The 17,074-nt window shown below is 45.9% G+C and overlaps 1 protein-coding gene and 2 long non-coding RNA genes across 3 annotated transcripts; 2 read left to right on the top strand and 1 right to left on the bottom strand.

Moving 5' to 3' along the window:
• Window positions 1-6,521: 6,521 nt before the first annotated feature.
• LOC112888034 lies at window positions 6,522-7,282 on the top strand. The gene is made up of 3 exons (XR_003227690.1): window positions 6,522-6,531; window positions 6,648-6,723; window positions 7,268-7,282. It is a non-coding gene; the product is annotated as an uncharacterized LOC112888034 (long non-coding RNA).
• Window positions 7,283-8,541, top strand: LOC112888032. The gene is made up of 3 exons (XR_003227689.1): window positions 7,283-7,359; window positions 8,071-8,147; window positions 8,502-8,541. It is a non-coding gene; the product is annotated as an uncharacterized LOC112888032 (long non-coding RNA).
• A 3,496-nt stretch (window positions 8,542-12,037) lies between these two features.
• LOC112885094 (transcription factor bHLH18-like) lies at window positions 12,038-15,077 on the bottom strand. Its single transcript, XM_025950769.1, has 4 exons — window positions 14,472-15,077; window positions 13,961-14,371; window positions 12,431-12,565; window positions 12,038-12,300 (listed from the first exon to the last, which is right to left on the bottom strand). Exons 1-3 carry the CDS (start codon window positions 15,075-15,077, stop codon window positions 12,458-12,460), a joined length of 1,125 nt encoding a protein of 374 aa, XP_025806554.1. The 3' UTR covers window positions 12,038-12,300; window positions 12,431-12,457.
• Window positions 15,078-17,074: the final 1,997 nt, after the last annotated feature.

The raw sequence follows: 17,074 nt of genomic DNA, 5'->3' as shown, positions 1-17,074 counted from the left end.
AAGGAGAACATAAATATTGTTGCGACTTCTATTAGGAGATAAACAAAAACAAGTGTCGATCTAGTTTTCTTAGATTAAAGCCAGTAAAAAAATATCCAATTAGGGGATCGGATGCTTCCACAGCTCTTTTAATATGTACATTATTGTAATCTAAAAAACGAGCCTTTGCATGCACGTAGCCAGTGGTTGACGCGTGCAGCTAACGATCGCATACAGGACGGACGCCGCCGCTGTACCTACTCGCCGCCCAAATTCGACCGTAAAAGTTTCAGAGGAAATTTCGCCCCTACAGCGAGTCCATCGTGGTTAGCTGCCGTTGCAGTCTATCATCTGATGATCCCTCTCGTCGGCACCTGGAGGCACAGGGGTATGGTATGGTATGGTATGGTAGGACGTCTGAAGCTCAAAGATGCCTGCTGGATACGCGTGTTGCGCTAACAATAAGATAATGCTTTTTCTCAAAAGAAAAACAATAAGATAACACTCGAGGAAGCTACAGGTGTCTTGCAAGTTAAAGCAACCTAGCTAGCCGCTGCTTCGCTTCACATGCGTGGTTTTTGTAGGACGATGGCAATCATTGGGAGATAAAAGAACAATACGTCGGATGCTTCCGTCCACTCGTTGGAAACGCACGATGTGAATTCTTATCTCCGTGTCTCCGATCCTTGGGGCAGCCCTGCCTCGCTAATTATTATATTACTATATCCTTAATTTTAATTGCTTTGTTTGTTTAATTTTCCTACCGTTGGATACTTGTATATATCTTCTGGCTGCTCACGTTCATTTGATGTCTACGTGTGTGTGAATTGCATGCAACTCGGTCTTTAAAAAGAAAATAACCAAGCAGACTATATAACCTGTGCGCGTCAATCAACCTGCTTATTACTTCTTGACATGGATCTCTCCTGCAGTGGGGCGTTGAAGGAGGGAAGGGGAGAGAGAAAACCGGCTCTAGCGAATAATATTTCGGCGGAGCCGGCCGGAGCTCTGCCAAACGAGCTCTAATTCTCTTTCCCTGTTGAAACATCGGCATGCATATGCAGCAGTGGGCTCAAGGGTAGTCAACCAGTCTATCACATCAGGCGAACCTGGAAAATCAATGGCATCGAAGAATCTAATAAGCTGCATCGACGCATACGTGGTGTGCCGACCGATCGATAGAGCGATCGACCACTTGTCAAGATAGCAACGCAGCGCTGCTTGCGTGGCCACCCAGAAGCTGCAAGCGTGTCCGAGAGACGACCAGAGAGAGGCAAACGATGGTTGCAGGTAGCTACGTGCCTACGTGGCGCGCCTGCCGCGCCCCGTCACAAAATTAAAGCATCTCCCCGGGGGCTGGCTAGTAGGGCTATCATCGGTCGTCGTCGCCGGCCGGCCGGCGACGACGACGTCGCGGGGTCGCGCGCGCGTGCGGGGCGTGCGGCACTTCACGTGGGCGGGGGGGTGGGGGGCGGGGGGGGCGTCGGCGTCTCGGCCTAATCACCACCCACCTTCACCGGCGATCGAGCTCGATCGACCGGCCTCCTCGTACGTCTCTCGCCGACGGGGACGCGCTGAGGGAGACGGGCGGCGCCGGGAGCCCATGGCTGGCGACCGATCGTGAGGCGGCACGCAGGGAGCCGAGAAATCTCGCCGAGTGGGCCGGCCGGCACGCGTGTGGCCGCCGATGGGGACTAACGCCGCGCTAGTCCAGTCCAGAGGAAGGATGGCACGTACGCGCGCCGTCATTTTCGTACGGCCCCGGAAGGGGAGTTGCCCACGGCCGGTGGTGCTCGACTGCTCGATCGACATCTTTGCGCGAGATCGAAGCCTGCAGCGCCACCCGGCCCTGCGCTCTACGTACGCATCTCGTCCGGAAAGATGCGATAATTTCACGGACGGCTCTCGATGCAGGAATCTTGTGTGCATGTTCATCAAGCAGATGGGCCTAGATTGCTGTACAGTGGCCGATCGATATCGATCGCACGCCTGAAACTGAAGCGCGACCATCCGATTTACTTTGTCGCGTGGACCACAAACGGTAGGTGTCCAATGGGTCATCAGGCTTGTGCTGTCAACTGAGTGATATCCATTGATCGATTATTCTGGTCCTTGTTCCTAGTATCTCTCATCTTTTTCGTCCTCCTGTCGAGAGATGTCATTCGCTGTCTCGGTCGAGCTCACACGGCGTGGTGCCGCCTTATCTCGGTTCTTCTCGCCCTCCACTTCGAGAACGAAAGGCTCATGAATTGGGTGTCAATTTTAGAAATTTCTCTCGAGGGTCTGCCCTCTGTGCGTCAGATTCGTCTCATTGTCACTGCGTACGTTCACCTCATGGACGTCACTATGGGGATAGGATCTTATGGCACCATGAAATGTTTATATGGGTATGCAAGTGGAATTTTCTAGTTAATTTTGTATTTAACAGATGCGTGAGTAAAAAGGTGTAAAAAATAACTTTATTTGAAATTCCGATTTCACAGATAAAAAAAAGATATCACTAAGGGGGAAACTCACTTTGGTATTCATTTCCGAAAAACCATGCTTAAATTTATGGACTCTCACTTTGGTATTTGGATGAACCTTATGCTGAAAAGTTGACATCCGATTTACTTTTAAGACAGGCTTGTCGCATGTACTGGGTGATGTCACTAAGGAGGTCTTTGGTTTGAGAAATCGGGTGATACCTACGTCGTCATCTCATCACTTCTTACTTTTTAATTTGGCTTCTTACCTTTTAATTTGGTTTGTGGAATGGAATAGGTTGATCCTTCGTCATCTCATCCCTCGCAATGCACATGACTAGCTTAGTGATGAGCAATGAGTTCATCCCACCAAATGTAATAGGATCAACTTATGATGAGGTGGTTTCTCAAACCAAACACCTTGTGCAAATTGACCACCTCTGGTCTACTTAATTTCGCAATTCGCACCATGGGTTGAGATGCAGTGAACATCACTACCAAAAAATGATTTGTAGCAATGTTTTGTTTTTTTCTAGGGGCGGGTCAAAAGGCAACCGGTTCTACAAATGGAGTGAGGGTACCGTAGCATCCAACCCACCCCTAGAAAAGCATTTTTAGGGGCGGATTACTCCATCACCCGCCCCTGCAAATGGGCATCATTTTCAAAGGCGGGTTATAACATCATCCGCCTCTAAAAATGCTATTTTTAAGAGCGGGTGACATCACCACCCACCCTGAAAATGGTGACATTTTTAGGGGCGAGTGTAAAAATGGTTCTACATAAAAATTCACAATTTATTCATATGATCCAAGATGAAGTCAAACTTTATATCAAAATTGTAGAGAATGACGAGATCTAGAACTTGGTAGTTTACAACCTTTTCATTTAAGGTCATTTAATGGTCCAAAAAGTTATTATGAACTTACAAATAGCTATGACTATATAGTATCTCGTACAACTCAAGTTATACTTTGAGATTTGAACAATTTTAATCTTTATATACACTGAAATATACCTGGTATATTTTTTATCTATAGTTCACAATAACCATAGTGTAGAAGTTTTATTTTTCTGATTTATTTTGCTATATGGAAAGATTTAAATAAATTTTTGAAATAAAATTGAAAAATATTTTTAGGGCGGGTGATGGCATCATTTACCCCTAGAAATGTATTTCAACGTATTTCCAGAGGCGTCACTCGCACTTGCAAATAGTCCCACATAAAAAAATTCATAACTTTTCATATAATTTCTGATGAAGTCAAACTTTATACCTAAGTTGTAGAGATTGACGAGATCTATAATTTTGTAGTTGATAACTTTTTCATTTAAGATCATCTAATAGTCTAAAAAATTATTATAAAGTATCTAATAGCTATAACTATATAGTATCTCATACAACTCAAGTCATACTTTGAGGTATTGACAATCTTAACCTTTATATATACTGAAATATACTTAGCATATTTTTTCGTGTCTACATTTCACAATAACCATAGTGTAGAAGTTTCACTTTTTTTATTTATTTTATTATATGTAAAGATTTAAATAAACTTTTAGAATAAAGTAGAAAAATATTTTTAGGCGGGCATCACCGCCCCTTGGCGTCACCTGCCCCTAAAAATTAAACCATTCCCCGCTCGCTCCCCGATCCCATGTCATTGATTCGCGCCCCCTCGCGCGCCGCCGCGGCTTCTAGATAACCCGCCTGCTTCCTTCTCTCTCTCCGATCCCCTCCCTTCCTCTCTCGATCCCCTCCTCTCTTGCTGTGTCGCCCCCCTCTCTCCCTCCTCTCCCTCCCCTGCCACCCTTTCCCTCCTCTCCCTCCCGCGCCGGCCTTCCCTCTCCCGCCTAGCGGAGTCACGACGGCTCGAGGGAGGCTGCGACAGCGCGGATCGAGCCGCTCCTCCCTCGCCACAACCTCCCCTTCTCTCTCCCGCCACCCGAAGCCACAACGGCACGAGGGGGGCTGCAGCAGCGCTAGGAGGGCGGGGCGGCGCGAGAGGGACAGCAACACGCGGGACGACCAACGCTGGGCCTCCGCGGCGCGTGGAGCTGCCGGTGCAGGGGAGCTGCCGGCGCGTGGGAGGAGTAGCGGCTCGGCGCAGCACGGGGAAGCAGTGACAGCGCGGCATGGGGAAGTAGTGCCGGCGTGGCACGAGAGAGGAAGGCGGATGTGGCGGCGGCGGCGTGATCCGGCGGCGGGAGGCCGCAGCAAGCGTGCAGGCGGATCTGGCGGCGAGCGCGTGGGCAGATTTCGGCGGCGAGTGCACGAGCGGCAGCGGCGGCGATGCACTTCGTCCCCGGCAGCACGCCCCAAGTTGGCGGAGGGGAGCTGCAGCTGCCAGCGTGGGGGAGCGATGGCTGCCAGCTGCCGATGATTTTTTATTTGGTTTGTAGGGGTGGGTAACCTCCTCACTTGCCCCTGAATGGAAATTGGTTTTTAGGGGCGGGCGCGTTACCCGTTCCTGCAAACAGCATTTGTAAAAGCGAGAAGCAGGTGCGGACACCGCATCCGCTCCTACAAATAAATTTTTACCCGTCCTTAAAAACTACTTTTTAGTAGTGCATTCTATTTCTGCTCCTATTCCTTCCTTATGCCCCACCTCACTCTGCCATCTCTGAAGTTGTCCTTCCATAATTTTCTCCAAGAACTCACGGCTCGACATTCTCCTCTGTAACTTCCCCTATCCTAATGTGACCAATTTTCATCATCATCACTGTATAGTATATTGATGATATATCTCGTGTCACCATCCCGGGGCGGAGCCTAGTGGAGGCCATACTGGGCTCTGCCCCCCTAATTTAGCAAAGTTAATGAAGATTTACGAGTATATCTATAGCTATAAGCCAATAAACACTTTTTTTAACCTAAAACTTGTAGTTTATTATCAATGGACAATTTAGCCCCTCCTTGATTTCAAGTCACTCTCCGCCACTGTCATCATCGTCGTGTGGCAGATCATATGGAGCACAATAAAAGAGGCAAATGCGTCTCTGAAGCAAAAGATCTTTTTGAAAAGATATTTGGTCCAAAGTAGACTTGAAACATGGATGTTCGTGAGTTGAAGTTGAGAAAAAAAGGATTGATTTGAAAATTTCAACTCCATGATTCATAGACGGTTTAACCGTACCCTAGTTCATATACACTTGATTCCAGATTGACCGCTTAATTTCGAGGTAAAAATTTGAACTCGATTTTAAGTTGAAGTCTTGAGGTCCGGTTAGAGATAGGGGCATCATTAATGAATGGAAGTGGGCGCTAGCAGGCATCTTCTGAATTGCTGGTACTATTCTACTATATACGCTCATTCTTGCTGGTACTATTCTACTGTAACTACACCAAAGCAGCTTAATTTCGTCGGCCAGATATAATTTCATCGGTCAAAATCAAGCCGAAGAAAATAGATAGTTTATTTCATCGGCCAACACAGGCCGACGAAATTCGAACTTTTTTCGTCGGCCATCTCAGGCCGATGAAAAATGATTCATATTTTCGTCGGCTAGGCTCTGGCCGACGAAACAAAGAGACCATTTTCGTCGGCCTGCCCTAGGCTGACAAAAATATCTCTACTTGCGTTGGCCCATTTGACCAAAGAAAATAGAGAAACCCTAATAGGCGCCGTTCGGATCTGTTTTAGGCCCGGCCCACACGCAAGTCTTCTCTCCTCCCTCGCGCCCGAGCTCCCCGCCCCCCCCCCCCCCCCCGGGCTCGCCGCCACCGCCCCCGCCGCGGCCCCGCCGTCACTGCCGCGGCCCCCGCCGCCGCCCCGCGGCCGCCGCTGGTGCCCCGCGCCCCTCTGCCGCTGCCCCACCGCCGCATGGCGCCCGCCGCTGCTCTGCCGCTGCCCCTCTGCCCCGCTGCTCCGCCACCGCATTGCGCCCGCCGACGCTCTGTTGCGCCCCTCTGCCCCGCCGCCGCCCCTCAGCCGCTGCCCCTCTGCCCCGCCGCCATTCATCACTTTCACTTTATGTATGCTGCATGTGCAAAATGGATTTTAGTATCTTCCATATGATTCATTTCTTACTAGTTTTATGAGCCTGTTGAATATTATTCCATACAAGTCTAATGGACTCCTCTCCTTGGTAAGGGCGCCCTAGCTTGCTTGGATGGATTGTTTCCAACTTTACTGCGCACATACCAGTACATTATTTTACCAAGTTTTCCTGGGGGTTTTCAATTGAATCGCCATTGCTTGCAGCTACGCCCGCCACCGGATTCAAACATGGGAGAAGGTGGAGAAGAGAAATCATTCAATTTCCTACAGGTTTTGCTCGGTGCGTCGATCTCTCTTATCATATCTCTCTCTCGTAGTATTATCTCTTTGTGTTTGTTGGATCTGTGCTCCGCAGTGCAGCCAGAATTTTTGGTTGCTCATGGTCACTAGTGTGAGCTAGGAAGTTGCTGCTAAGTTCCATGATGAAATCGGTTAAACAAAACCCTAGCTGGGTTTAACTGCAGGGGTTTTGCATAAGTGCTATAACATCACCTTACTCTTTTATTTTGACCAGAACATCCCCTTTCTGTCATTAGTCACAATATTATAGCTTAGGTCGTAATGTAGCATAATCTGGAGTACGCTGATTGTAATATGGCAATCCTGCTGCTCTGAGAGCTAGTTTCTTATTGAAACCTTGTCCATTGTGGATGTGGTTATGTCTGGAGGGTTTGAGCGGTAGACTGGTCGTTGGCCCTGTATCGCTAACTATATTGCTAGGCTTAGAAAATCTTTGCTGTTTGCTCAGTTCGGCTCAATATAGTTCAGCTGCCTTCTGGTAAAGGAAAATGACACTGATCGTTGTATAGCTTTGTCTTTTTCAGAGGGCAGCATAGCTGGCATAGCTGGAGGAACCGCTGGTGTTGTGGTTGAAACAGCACTGTACCCAATTGACACGATAAAAACCAGGCTTCAGGTCAATCATCTTTTTGCTGCACGATAGCTGTTTCTACAACCTGACATCTTGAGAACAAGAGCAGTATGTGTTGTGCATACAAAATATTCATCTAAGCATGCTTGAATGACAACTAAATCCTATTCCACTCATGGTCCAAAAAATGACATTGGCTGCCTAGTTTTTCAAATTATGTTGCGTTTCTAGTTTCCCATATGAGTCAATTTTTCTGCTAATCATTACCAGTACCTTGGAATATTAATATGACACACTGTCTGTCAGACCCGGGGCCACGGGGCTGCGTACGTCTTGGAGTCCGTATTGGGCTAAGGGATAGGACATGTCCTGTACCTTATTTATGTTGTATTCTACCCGCATGCGGAGTAGAACTAGTCGAAACAGAAGGAAACTACTCGAGTTGTACTCGAGTACGATTCCTAAGTTAGTATCAGACTAGGATTCATGTAACCCTGTCCCTCCGGATATATAAGGGCGGGCAGGGACCCCCTCAAAACTAAGATCACCCGATCAACATCAAGGCAATACAAACCATCATACAGGACGTAGGGCATTACGCATATTGCGGCCTGAACCTGTCTAAATCTTGTGTTGTCTGCACCTTCGAGTTTCTGATCTCGGCGCAACCCAACCGAAAACCTACCACCTTGGGTATACCCCTCGGTGGGCAGCCAGATAAAACCCGACACTGTCAGAAATTTGTGATTTTTGCAGGCTGCTCGAGGTGGAAGCCGAATTGAATGGAAAGGCCTCTATTCTGGATTAGCTGGAAATCTTGCTGGTGTTCTCCCGTGAGTATATTATATGTCTTCTTCATATAGCATCTTAGATGTTTACTTGTTATACCTTTTGCATGATATTTGGTTGATTATTAAGGCAATTTTGGTCTGTAAGCTGTGAGCTTATCTTACGTGGCACCAACTTCTGTTGGATGCTATATTGAAGTAGTAGTAATAACTCATGATGTGATGCACTTCCTGTTATATTTTCATTAGCTGTTTCACATTTTAAATGACTGGCATGCACATATTAAGAAGTCATATTCCATGATTTCACCTTATGCAAAGATACCATGGGATGATATTGCTGTCTTATATTGATCCTGTGTACGTGATTTTTCTTAACTTATCTATAACTTATTCCAGGGCTTCTGCGATATTTGTGGGAGTGTATGAACCTACTAAAAGAAAACTATTGGAGACACTTCCTGAAAATCTGAGTGTTGTTGCCCATTTTGTAAGTTAGTACAGATTTAGCCTTCCGTCGTACTACCATTTCTTAAAATAATGCTTGTACTACCATTTCTTAAAATAATGCTTGTTGGATGGCCTTGCTGTCTATACATGTACCTTTTTATTTTACCTGCAAACATATCCATGGCATCTTATAAGGCTTGCTGATTGCATCCAACTGAGAGAGTTCCACATATCTAGCTTGAGAATACTGCTATTTTTTTTAAATAGGATCCCATTATTTTCGTCGGCCAGATGGCCGACGAAAATACTGTAGTGTGACCAGTATTTTCGTCGGCCAGCGTGGCCGACGAAAATAGCTTTATTTTCGTCGGATTTTCGTCTACTTTATTCCGTCGGCCTAATTTCGTCGGCCAACCGACGAAAATAGTAATTTTCGACAGCTTTCGAGCTATTTTCGTCGGTTTCTGGCCGACGAAATTACACTATTTTCCTGTATATACGCTCATTCTTCTAGTATTTCGTATATATTGAAGACAATTTGTTATTTTGTTTTGTATGTAAAGCTACACATTTTTTTGCTGAATGTTGAGGTGTTAGTGCATTTTTTCTTAAAACATAGTTGAAGTTACTAGAGAAGTTTAATTCACATGGCTCATGCTAATCCAATAATGCATAGAGCAAAACATGAGCTCCAATGCAAGCGAGAGCAGCCAGCTTTAGATCCTCAGCTGATCCGCCTGGCCAGCAGCACACGGCTTCGTCCCCAGCCGCCGGACGCGCCTGGCCGCTGGCCGGCCGGCTTTTGATCCGCGCGCGCCGTGGCGCGGCGCGGGCCGCTGGTTTCGCCGGGCGTTCACGTGCTCGCTCGCGGCGTTCGCTGGGGGGCTGTGGGCCGCCGGGACAGACAGCGCACGGCCGGCCGGCCGGACCACCACCGGCACCGACCCGCCCGCCGTCTTGTTCCGTCGACGCAACAGCGCGGGGGCAAGGCAAAGGCAATCGTCTGCGGCGCTGGGTGGCCATCCTCATCAGCCCCCACAACTCCTTGTCCTCTGGGGCACGGCGGGCGAGGCAGGCATGGTCCGGCGCCATGGTCCCCGGCTGTCGCCGTCGCCGGCCGGTCCATCGTTCGCGCTGTATCTGCATTGTATCCATCTACTGTGGAGTGCCAGTAGTATCTTGCAACATTTTTTATTCCGAGTACATGACTATCTTCGTGCACAGCATGCTTGTATCTACCCTGCTATCTTGAACACAGTAGGAATAATCCGAATTTCTTTTCAAATTTTACATGGAACGATTTTTTTGTTTTCAGCTTGTTGGGAAAGATATAGATTTCATGTTCAAAGGCCTGCGATGTCTTGTTCGGGCTGCAGTAACTTGCACCCCTTTTCTTTTTATCGTGGCTTGCATTTTTTTTCTTTGATGGCTCAACTTGAGCTATGTGCTTATGTCGTTCTACGCGGAACAAAAAAAAACGGAGGAGAAAGGACTTGTGTAGGTTGGGCCATGTACAGCGGGAATGAGCTGGGCCTTAACCAGTCCAAATCTCTGGCCCGACATGATTTAAAGGTCCGATCATTTCGCCACTATCCACGAATGATGACGGAATTGTACAAGCCCACGTAGGATGGGCCCTCTTCAGAACAAATAAGGCACAGAATGAGCCTAATTCTAGCCCAATAGACACGCATGATATGATAGCCACGATGTCCGTACGGAGGAACGCTTAATTAGTTGGTCCGCGTGTGACAGTGTGAGTGGGTACGCTTAATTAATTAGTTGGACTATTAGAACCGTTGGAACCATGTGAGGTTTCTTACTCCTCATCTTATTGAGAAGGCTTTTCCATGCCTTTCAAAAAAAAGAAAAAGAAAAAAAGAGGAGGCTTTTCCATGAATATAGTAAATCATTTTGTCAATTGTGCATATAATTTGCTTGTAATTTTCCTTTGCAATCATCTATGGCCGCCGAACATCTTGTTTATTTTTCATCACAAGATCAAGAGGTTGTTTGTCACATTGCTTGTTACCTCCCTTTTATCCCAACAATTTTAGCCATTTGATCCATCTACTGGCCGGCCGGTGTGACTTTGCTGTAAATGAGCAGTGAACAAGGAGCCTCTCAACGTCAAGATTAAAGCATCGCCACGCAATGTCGCATAACTGCAACAACTGCATGCCGAAAATATTGACCGGCGTGCTGCTGCTGCTGCTGCTGCTGGATACAACGTAAGAAAGCAGTCACAGTCACATGCATTAGCAAAAAGCAAAAATCAATCCCATTATTCCTCATATCAGTACATGATTTGTCCCTCACACCATCAATCGTAATTAAATAAGTCAACATGTATAAATGATTGATATCGTAGTTTGTACTACGATTAATTGGTCGCAGCGATAGCGCCCTTGATGTTGCGGTCACGTCGCCCGGATACGCAGCTCCTACTACGTACTTACTATATTTGTAAGCTGATGTGTTAAACCATTATTATGATATGCAACTCCTAATACTATAAATGTAGGCCGATGTCAAACTGTCCAGTACGTAGTTTCATTCTGAACGTGCCTGTCTTTTGCTGCCTCTGATGCCTTTTGCACTGCAATCACCGGAAAGACACAGGTACGTCTAGAGGAGGACAAAAAAAGAAAATGGTACTAGTTGTGCCATGTTTACAAAATATTTAATGTGATGAGTAAGATACTCACTAGGAGAACTAGTATTATTTTGCGCCATATATGTTTCGATTTGCTTCACAACAAATGGAAATTAAAATATAGGTGTATATACGCTTAAATAATCTGAAGTTGGTTGATATACGATTCCGGAGATCGGTCGAGCTGTCTAGCTAATTAAGAAATGTCACAGGTTTCGATCTTGAACGCTCGCCAAACAATAATATATACACGTATATATATAGAACAATCAAAATGGGTCCAGGGTTTGCCGAATGGAGATCATGTTCACTCCAGAAGGTGCGTTGATTCTCTACTACTTAACCTAACCTATCCAAACGTACTCCATCGCTTTCGATCTCAAACTTTTGCACTATCCTCTCTTGATTGCATGACTTGATCGGGATATCCTAGCAGTTAATGATATCAACTTGTTATTGTTAATTATTCATGCTTGCATATTCCATGACGTTGAACTTAGTTCGAGCTCGATTATATCGGCTTCACCACTATGTTGGCTTATTAATAAGTAACTGCTTTGTCCAAATTGCTCTCGTGCAGAATCTACATATATCCTGTTAACTTCTTAGACCATGGAAATAATTGAGAATAATCCTTTGAGTCGGGAAAAAAAATAATAGCTCTAAATCTTTTACCACTGTAATATGCTGCTAAGAGTATTATTCAGATTAGTCACTGCAGTATAGAAACTCATCAAGGATACTGAGTAGTAGACACAACTCCATCGATCCCATTACACTATTTTACGTCCAAACATTGTTTTCATCTATATATACAATGCAGCACCAGTATATGAATACAGGGTTTATTAATCTATCAAAAAGCACGACACAGTACATGCACATACTTTTTACCCCAAAAAAAAAAGAAAAAACATGTGTGAATTTGCATATAGTGACAGCTGCTCCTTTTCATTGGAAGCAATAACTGTACTTGATCTTGAGAACATTTCCGTGACAAGGTAGACATGTGGTGCAGGAATTCTCGTGTAGCAACTTGCAAGCATCTGTGTGCACGTCCACACTTTCGTATATCACTTCACACTCTGCACCAGTGCATGCAATTTGCTAGTCAATCTCATGCAACGCTAGCTGCGTTCCACACCAAGAAAATTTCCAAGACATCAAACTTATTCACAAAAAATTAAAGGTACCCATGGGCATGTACCTAGATATATATATATATATATATATATCCACCGTTGCACAGTCAATTTCCTGTTTCTTCAGTGCCGTTGCAGTTGCTATGCTGGTGTGATAATGCAGAGTTGAGCCGGTCTACGATCTCCTCCGCTGTTACGGTGAAGCCCTCCTCCACCTGAAACGAACTATAATTGACGTTGCATTTGTACTTATTAGCACATAATAAGATAAAAGTAAGAACAGGATAGAAAAAGTAAAGCTAAAACCTGAGTAGAACCATCTAATTGAATGGACCGTTTTTCTAACAAATACCACAAACTTTTCCACACAAATAAAGTTATTTTATAGAAAAGCAAGCACTCACAAGGTTGACATTTAGTGGAGTGGTTTACAACGCTACAATGAGAAAAGCCAACCTAATATGTTGTATATACTAGTAGAGTTTGTCTCACATATATAATTGTGCTGCTACTTTGTAATTCTTATGCAACACAAATGTATATATGCACTCAGTATTTTTTTCGTTCAATTGTACTTGCTATATATATATGCAGTGTTATTGCTTATTACTAGAAACAGACACATAGTTTTTGCACACACAAATAAATCTAATTTTGATCAATCTCACTAGTACAGTAAACTGGTCTGACCAAACGATAACATTTTTCTTAACGACAATTCTTATATAGATGTATTTGATTTGTCAACACTGTTCTAGTATGGCCATACTAAATAAGTAATGCAATTCTTTTCTTGTTATCACAAGCAAAGGAAGAATTTTAGGATTTTGTGGTAATTTTCAAGCCCTAAAGTTGAAATAAGTGCCTCATGTATGGATGTGGATGGTATGTTACTTGAACTAACCAATGTCAAGTATTATGGGATGCAGTGTTCAAATTCAGCAAAGAGAAACACCATTCAATTTTCTTCAGTGCACGCACACACGGATATATCTCTGATACACACCAATAAATCTCTCTAGTGCTCATGACGCTATCATATATATACACGGCCCGGGATTAAATCAACGCTCACCTGGTTCCGCTGTGTGCATAGGTTAATGTTTATGGGAACGAATTAATGAAGCTAGTAATGTATCTTAACCTCGACATGAAATCAAGATCCAAAATTTAGATTTGAATCGCGATATATATTGATCTTGTTATTAAAACAACCTCTGATAGTAAAAACTAAGTTTTTTTCTTACTCTTAAGCACATATAATGTGTTTTAGTTTGTCAATGGGGTTTATCGGCACGATAGAATTAATGCACTAAATACACTCTCCTTCTTTTTTATTTGTGCGGAAAAGTATTCTCACTACATGAACTAAAATAACATCAATGCATGGCAGAATTTCAATTGTGTTTCGTGACAATAAAGTATCCAATTGTGTTTTGGCTACTTTCTTGCACTATTAAAAAGGTTCCTCCTAACCAGCTGACTAGAAACAGCATTTAGTCATTCGGTACACCAAAAGGTTATCAGCTACTACAGCTTACTGATGAGATGCAACAATAATGCAGAGTGTTGAATCAATGCAGAAAATTAAGAAATGAAAACAGACTTGCCTTGGCGGTGATGGTTATGATCACGGTGCAAGCCGAGAACGGCATGACGTTGGCATGGACGATGCTGAGCCCGAGATCCTCGACCTCGGCGAGCACCGTCACGGCCACCCCCTTGCCGCTCCCGCAATGGATCCTCACCATCGCGCTCTTCTCCGAGAACCGTGCCTGGATCTCTGGAAGAGCTGGTTTGCCCGTCGCTGGTGGCCCCGACGACGCCGACATCGACGACGGGGAGCCATTCTCGTCGGCAGCCGCGGCGGCGGCGTTGCACGGCTTCTTGACGCGCACCACGGTTTCGTTGCTCCTGGCGTTGCTGCCGGCGGCGGCTGCCTCTTCTTCCAGTGCCTTGAGCCGCTGTTGGAGCTCCTTCACGTACTTGGCCGCGTCGGAGAGGATCGTTGCCTTGTCCATCTGGTAACAGGTTAATTAACAGTTGCATCATTCTCTGCAATCCGGGTCAGGATCAGGGATTTGGTGAGGTGAAGGGCTGGAGTGTTTGATTTTGGAGAACCTTTTTGAGGCCGGGGATGACAGTGGAGAGCTCGATCAAGCGTTTGTTGATCTTCTCCCGCCGCTTCCGCTCGGCGATGATGTGGTCTGGCGCGTACGACGCCGACGATGCGGCTCCCAGGCTTCTCAGGGAGGCTCTCCTCGTCCGCGGCGGTGACACGTGGGCCGGCTCAGGCAAGCTGCGTGGGGCGGCGCCCTCCTCCACCATGCCGCCGCTGCCAGGCTGCGCCGAGCCGGTGACGAAGTTCCAGCTAACCAACGGCAGGTTGGTGTTGCTGCTCGGCGGCGGGGCGCGCCTGAACGAGCACTGCGACTGCGGCCAGGAGCCATGGTTATCGTCCCTGGCCGCAGCTGGGGCTCGAACAGTAGTGCCGCTGCCGTCCGTGATGTCGCCGTCGCCGGAGCTCCAGCTGTTGGCCGCATCATGGGCTTCGTCGGCCATCAGCTCCCGGACCATTTCCACGGCGTGGGAGGCGTTGCGGAGCGCTTGGAGCGAAGGGAAGGTTGCCTCGCCGTCGCCGCAGCCGTCGCCGATGATGGCAGGCTCCGGGTGCTCGTTCAGCAGCGTGTCCATGGCCCACTGCATGAACATGCTCGAGTCCTCCATGTTGTGCACTCCCACCCGGAGCTCGATCAACCAAACAAAATTTGTGCAAGCGATATGCAAAAATGAGACAGTATAGCACATTTTGGGGAGAGTTTCCCTTCCCCTTTTTATATATAGCCATATATGGCACCAACCCCACACTGTCAATGTTACTCAAGTTGAGCAGTCCCTCTCAATATATCCTGTCACTAAATGAATTCCCGGCCCATCCAAAAGTTAAGAACAGCAAGAGTGCAATTAGCGTAGTGACCTCTGTGTTTACTTTTTTATTGTGCCACGTCATACCCCCTCGGTCGAGTTTTCTTTTTTCTTTTTACTTTTGATTGTGCCACTTCAGTCCAGTGAAAGTGATACATTTGCACCAGGCCACCATAGCATGCGACACATGGCGATGAAGTACTTCGTTTGATGATATGTTGATATCATCAGCATGGTATCCAAATATCATGAACAGGTGAGGGATATTTTGGACGTACAGGCTTAATCATAGCCCATGCATTAGATTTTTTTTCCCCTACTCTCGAACTGATCTTTAAATGTTTTATTACTCAGTGCAGATGCCTGATAATTTTTCAACATTTGATCCAAATCTTCAGCTGTCGATGATGCGTTTAGATAGAGCAAATCCGGGTTCAAAATTCAGTGTTGTTTGCTTCACCCTTCTGGCTCAATTAATATATGTTTTATTCATTGCTAAAAAATAAAATTTAGTTTTTTTTGCTACCTTTTAAGAGTCCCCAAAGTTGTCACTATATCCAGATTTCATCGAGATTATAGCAGCAAAGAGTTTGTAGGAGGGAATCCAGCTGAAAATTACATGTGTACCTACCACGACTCAGATATTTGTTTAATTTGTATTACTACCCCCTGAAGTTCAGGTCCTGACACAGCGTGGAATTACTCACCTACCTTTTCCTCTTCCTTTCACATGGTGAGAGAACAATCTTGCAACAAAAAAGAAACACTTAAACTTAAGATCCTGTTTATTTACCCATAGATTATATACTGACGGTGGATGAATACTGATTCGTGGGAATCCGTTCAGAGATTCGGCCAGAGGTGTAACATGCAGTAGGATTCCGACCGTGTGATGATCAGGAGACAAAGGGGTTTAGATAGGTTCGGACCGCTATGAGCGTAACATTCTACGTTCTGTGTAAAGTTAGTAGTTCCCCTCCCTCCGTTTACACATTACATATCTATTATATTTATAGCTTTCCTAGTGGCCTCGGAGAGAGGCGTACCGCCTTGAGTGTGAATGCGGCGCCTTATGAGGGGCGCCGCCGACCTGCAAGTGGCGTCCGTCCGCCAGATAGGGTCCTGCGCCGTGGGCCAGGACCATCGTTGCTGTGGACCCTGGGACTGAGGTCTCTCCCGGGCTGTACGCATCGTCCGGGACTGCAAGTGGCGCCTACCCGCCAGACGGGGCCCTGCGTCGTGGGCCAGGTCTGTCGACCGTCGAGGCCCGAGATCCTCCTCGAGAGACCCCGGGATGCCCCGAGGTTTCTCCCGGACTCTGTGTATCGCCCGGGGTCTTTCCTGTGTGCCGCTCGATGTCGTCGGCGCTCCTCTCCACGCCTGTCCGATGTGACGGGAGGCGTAAGTGGCGGGGCTCATGGTATGGTCATATTCTTGTAATTTGATTATTAATAGATTTTAAACCATTTGATTTGAAAACTCAATTTGTATGTGTAGATTAGTCCTGAAAAGTACTTACATATTTTCTGATTTTTTTCGTAAATAACTTAATTGAAAATCATAAATATAAGTATTCATATGCACAAGTTGGCTCATGCAATCATGGAGATTGTCGTATAGCTAATTAACAAACATCACTGGCTTCGATTATGAATGCTCACCAAACACGGCAGATACATAGCACAATCAAAATGGGTCCTGTGGTTTAATTTTGCCAAAGAGATCGTGTTTACTCAGTCAAGGTGTGTGTTGTCTGTGTCATGTCTATTCAAATACCAACGCTGTCGATGTAAACTTTG

The sequence above is a fragment of the Panicum hallii genome, chromosome 3 (assembly GCF_002211085.1).
Source record: "Panicum hallii strain FIL2 chromosome 3, PHallii_v3.1, whole genome shotgun sequence".
Taxonomy (NCBI): Eukaryota; Viridiplantae; Streptophyta; class Magnoliopsida; order Poales; family Poaceae; genus Panicum; species Panicum hallii.
Note: the sequence above shows the minus strand (reverse complement) of the source record. Positions and strands in the feature narration are given on the sequence as shown.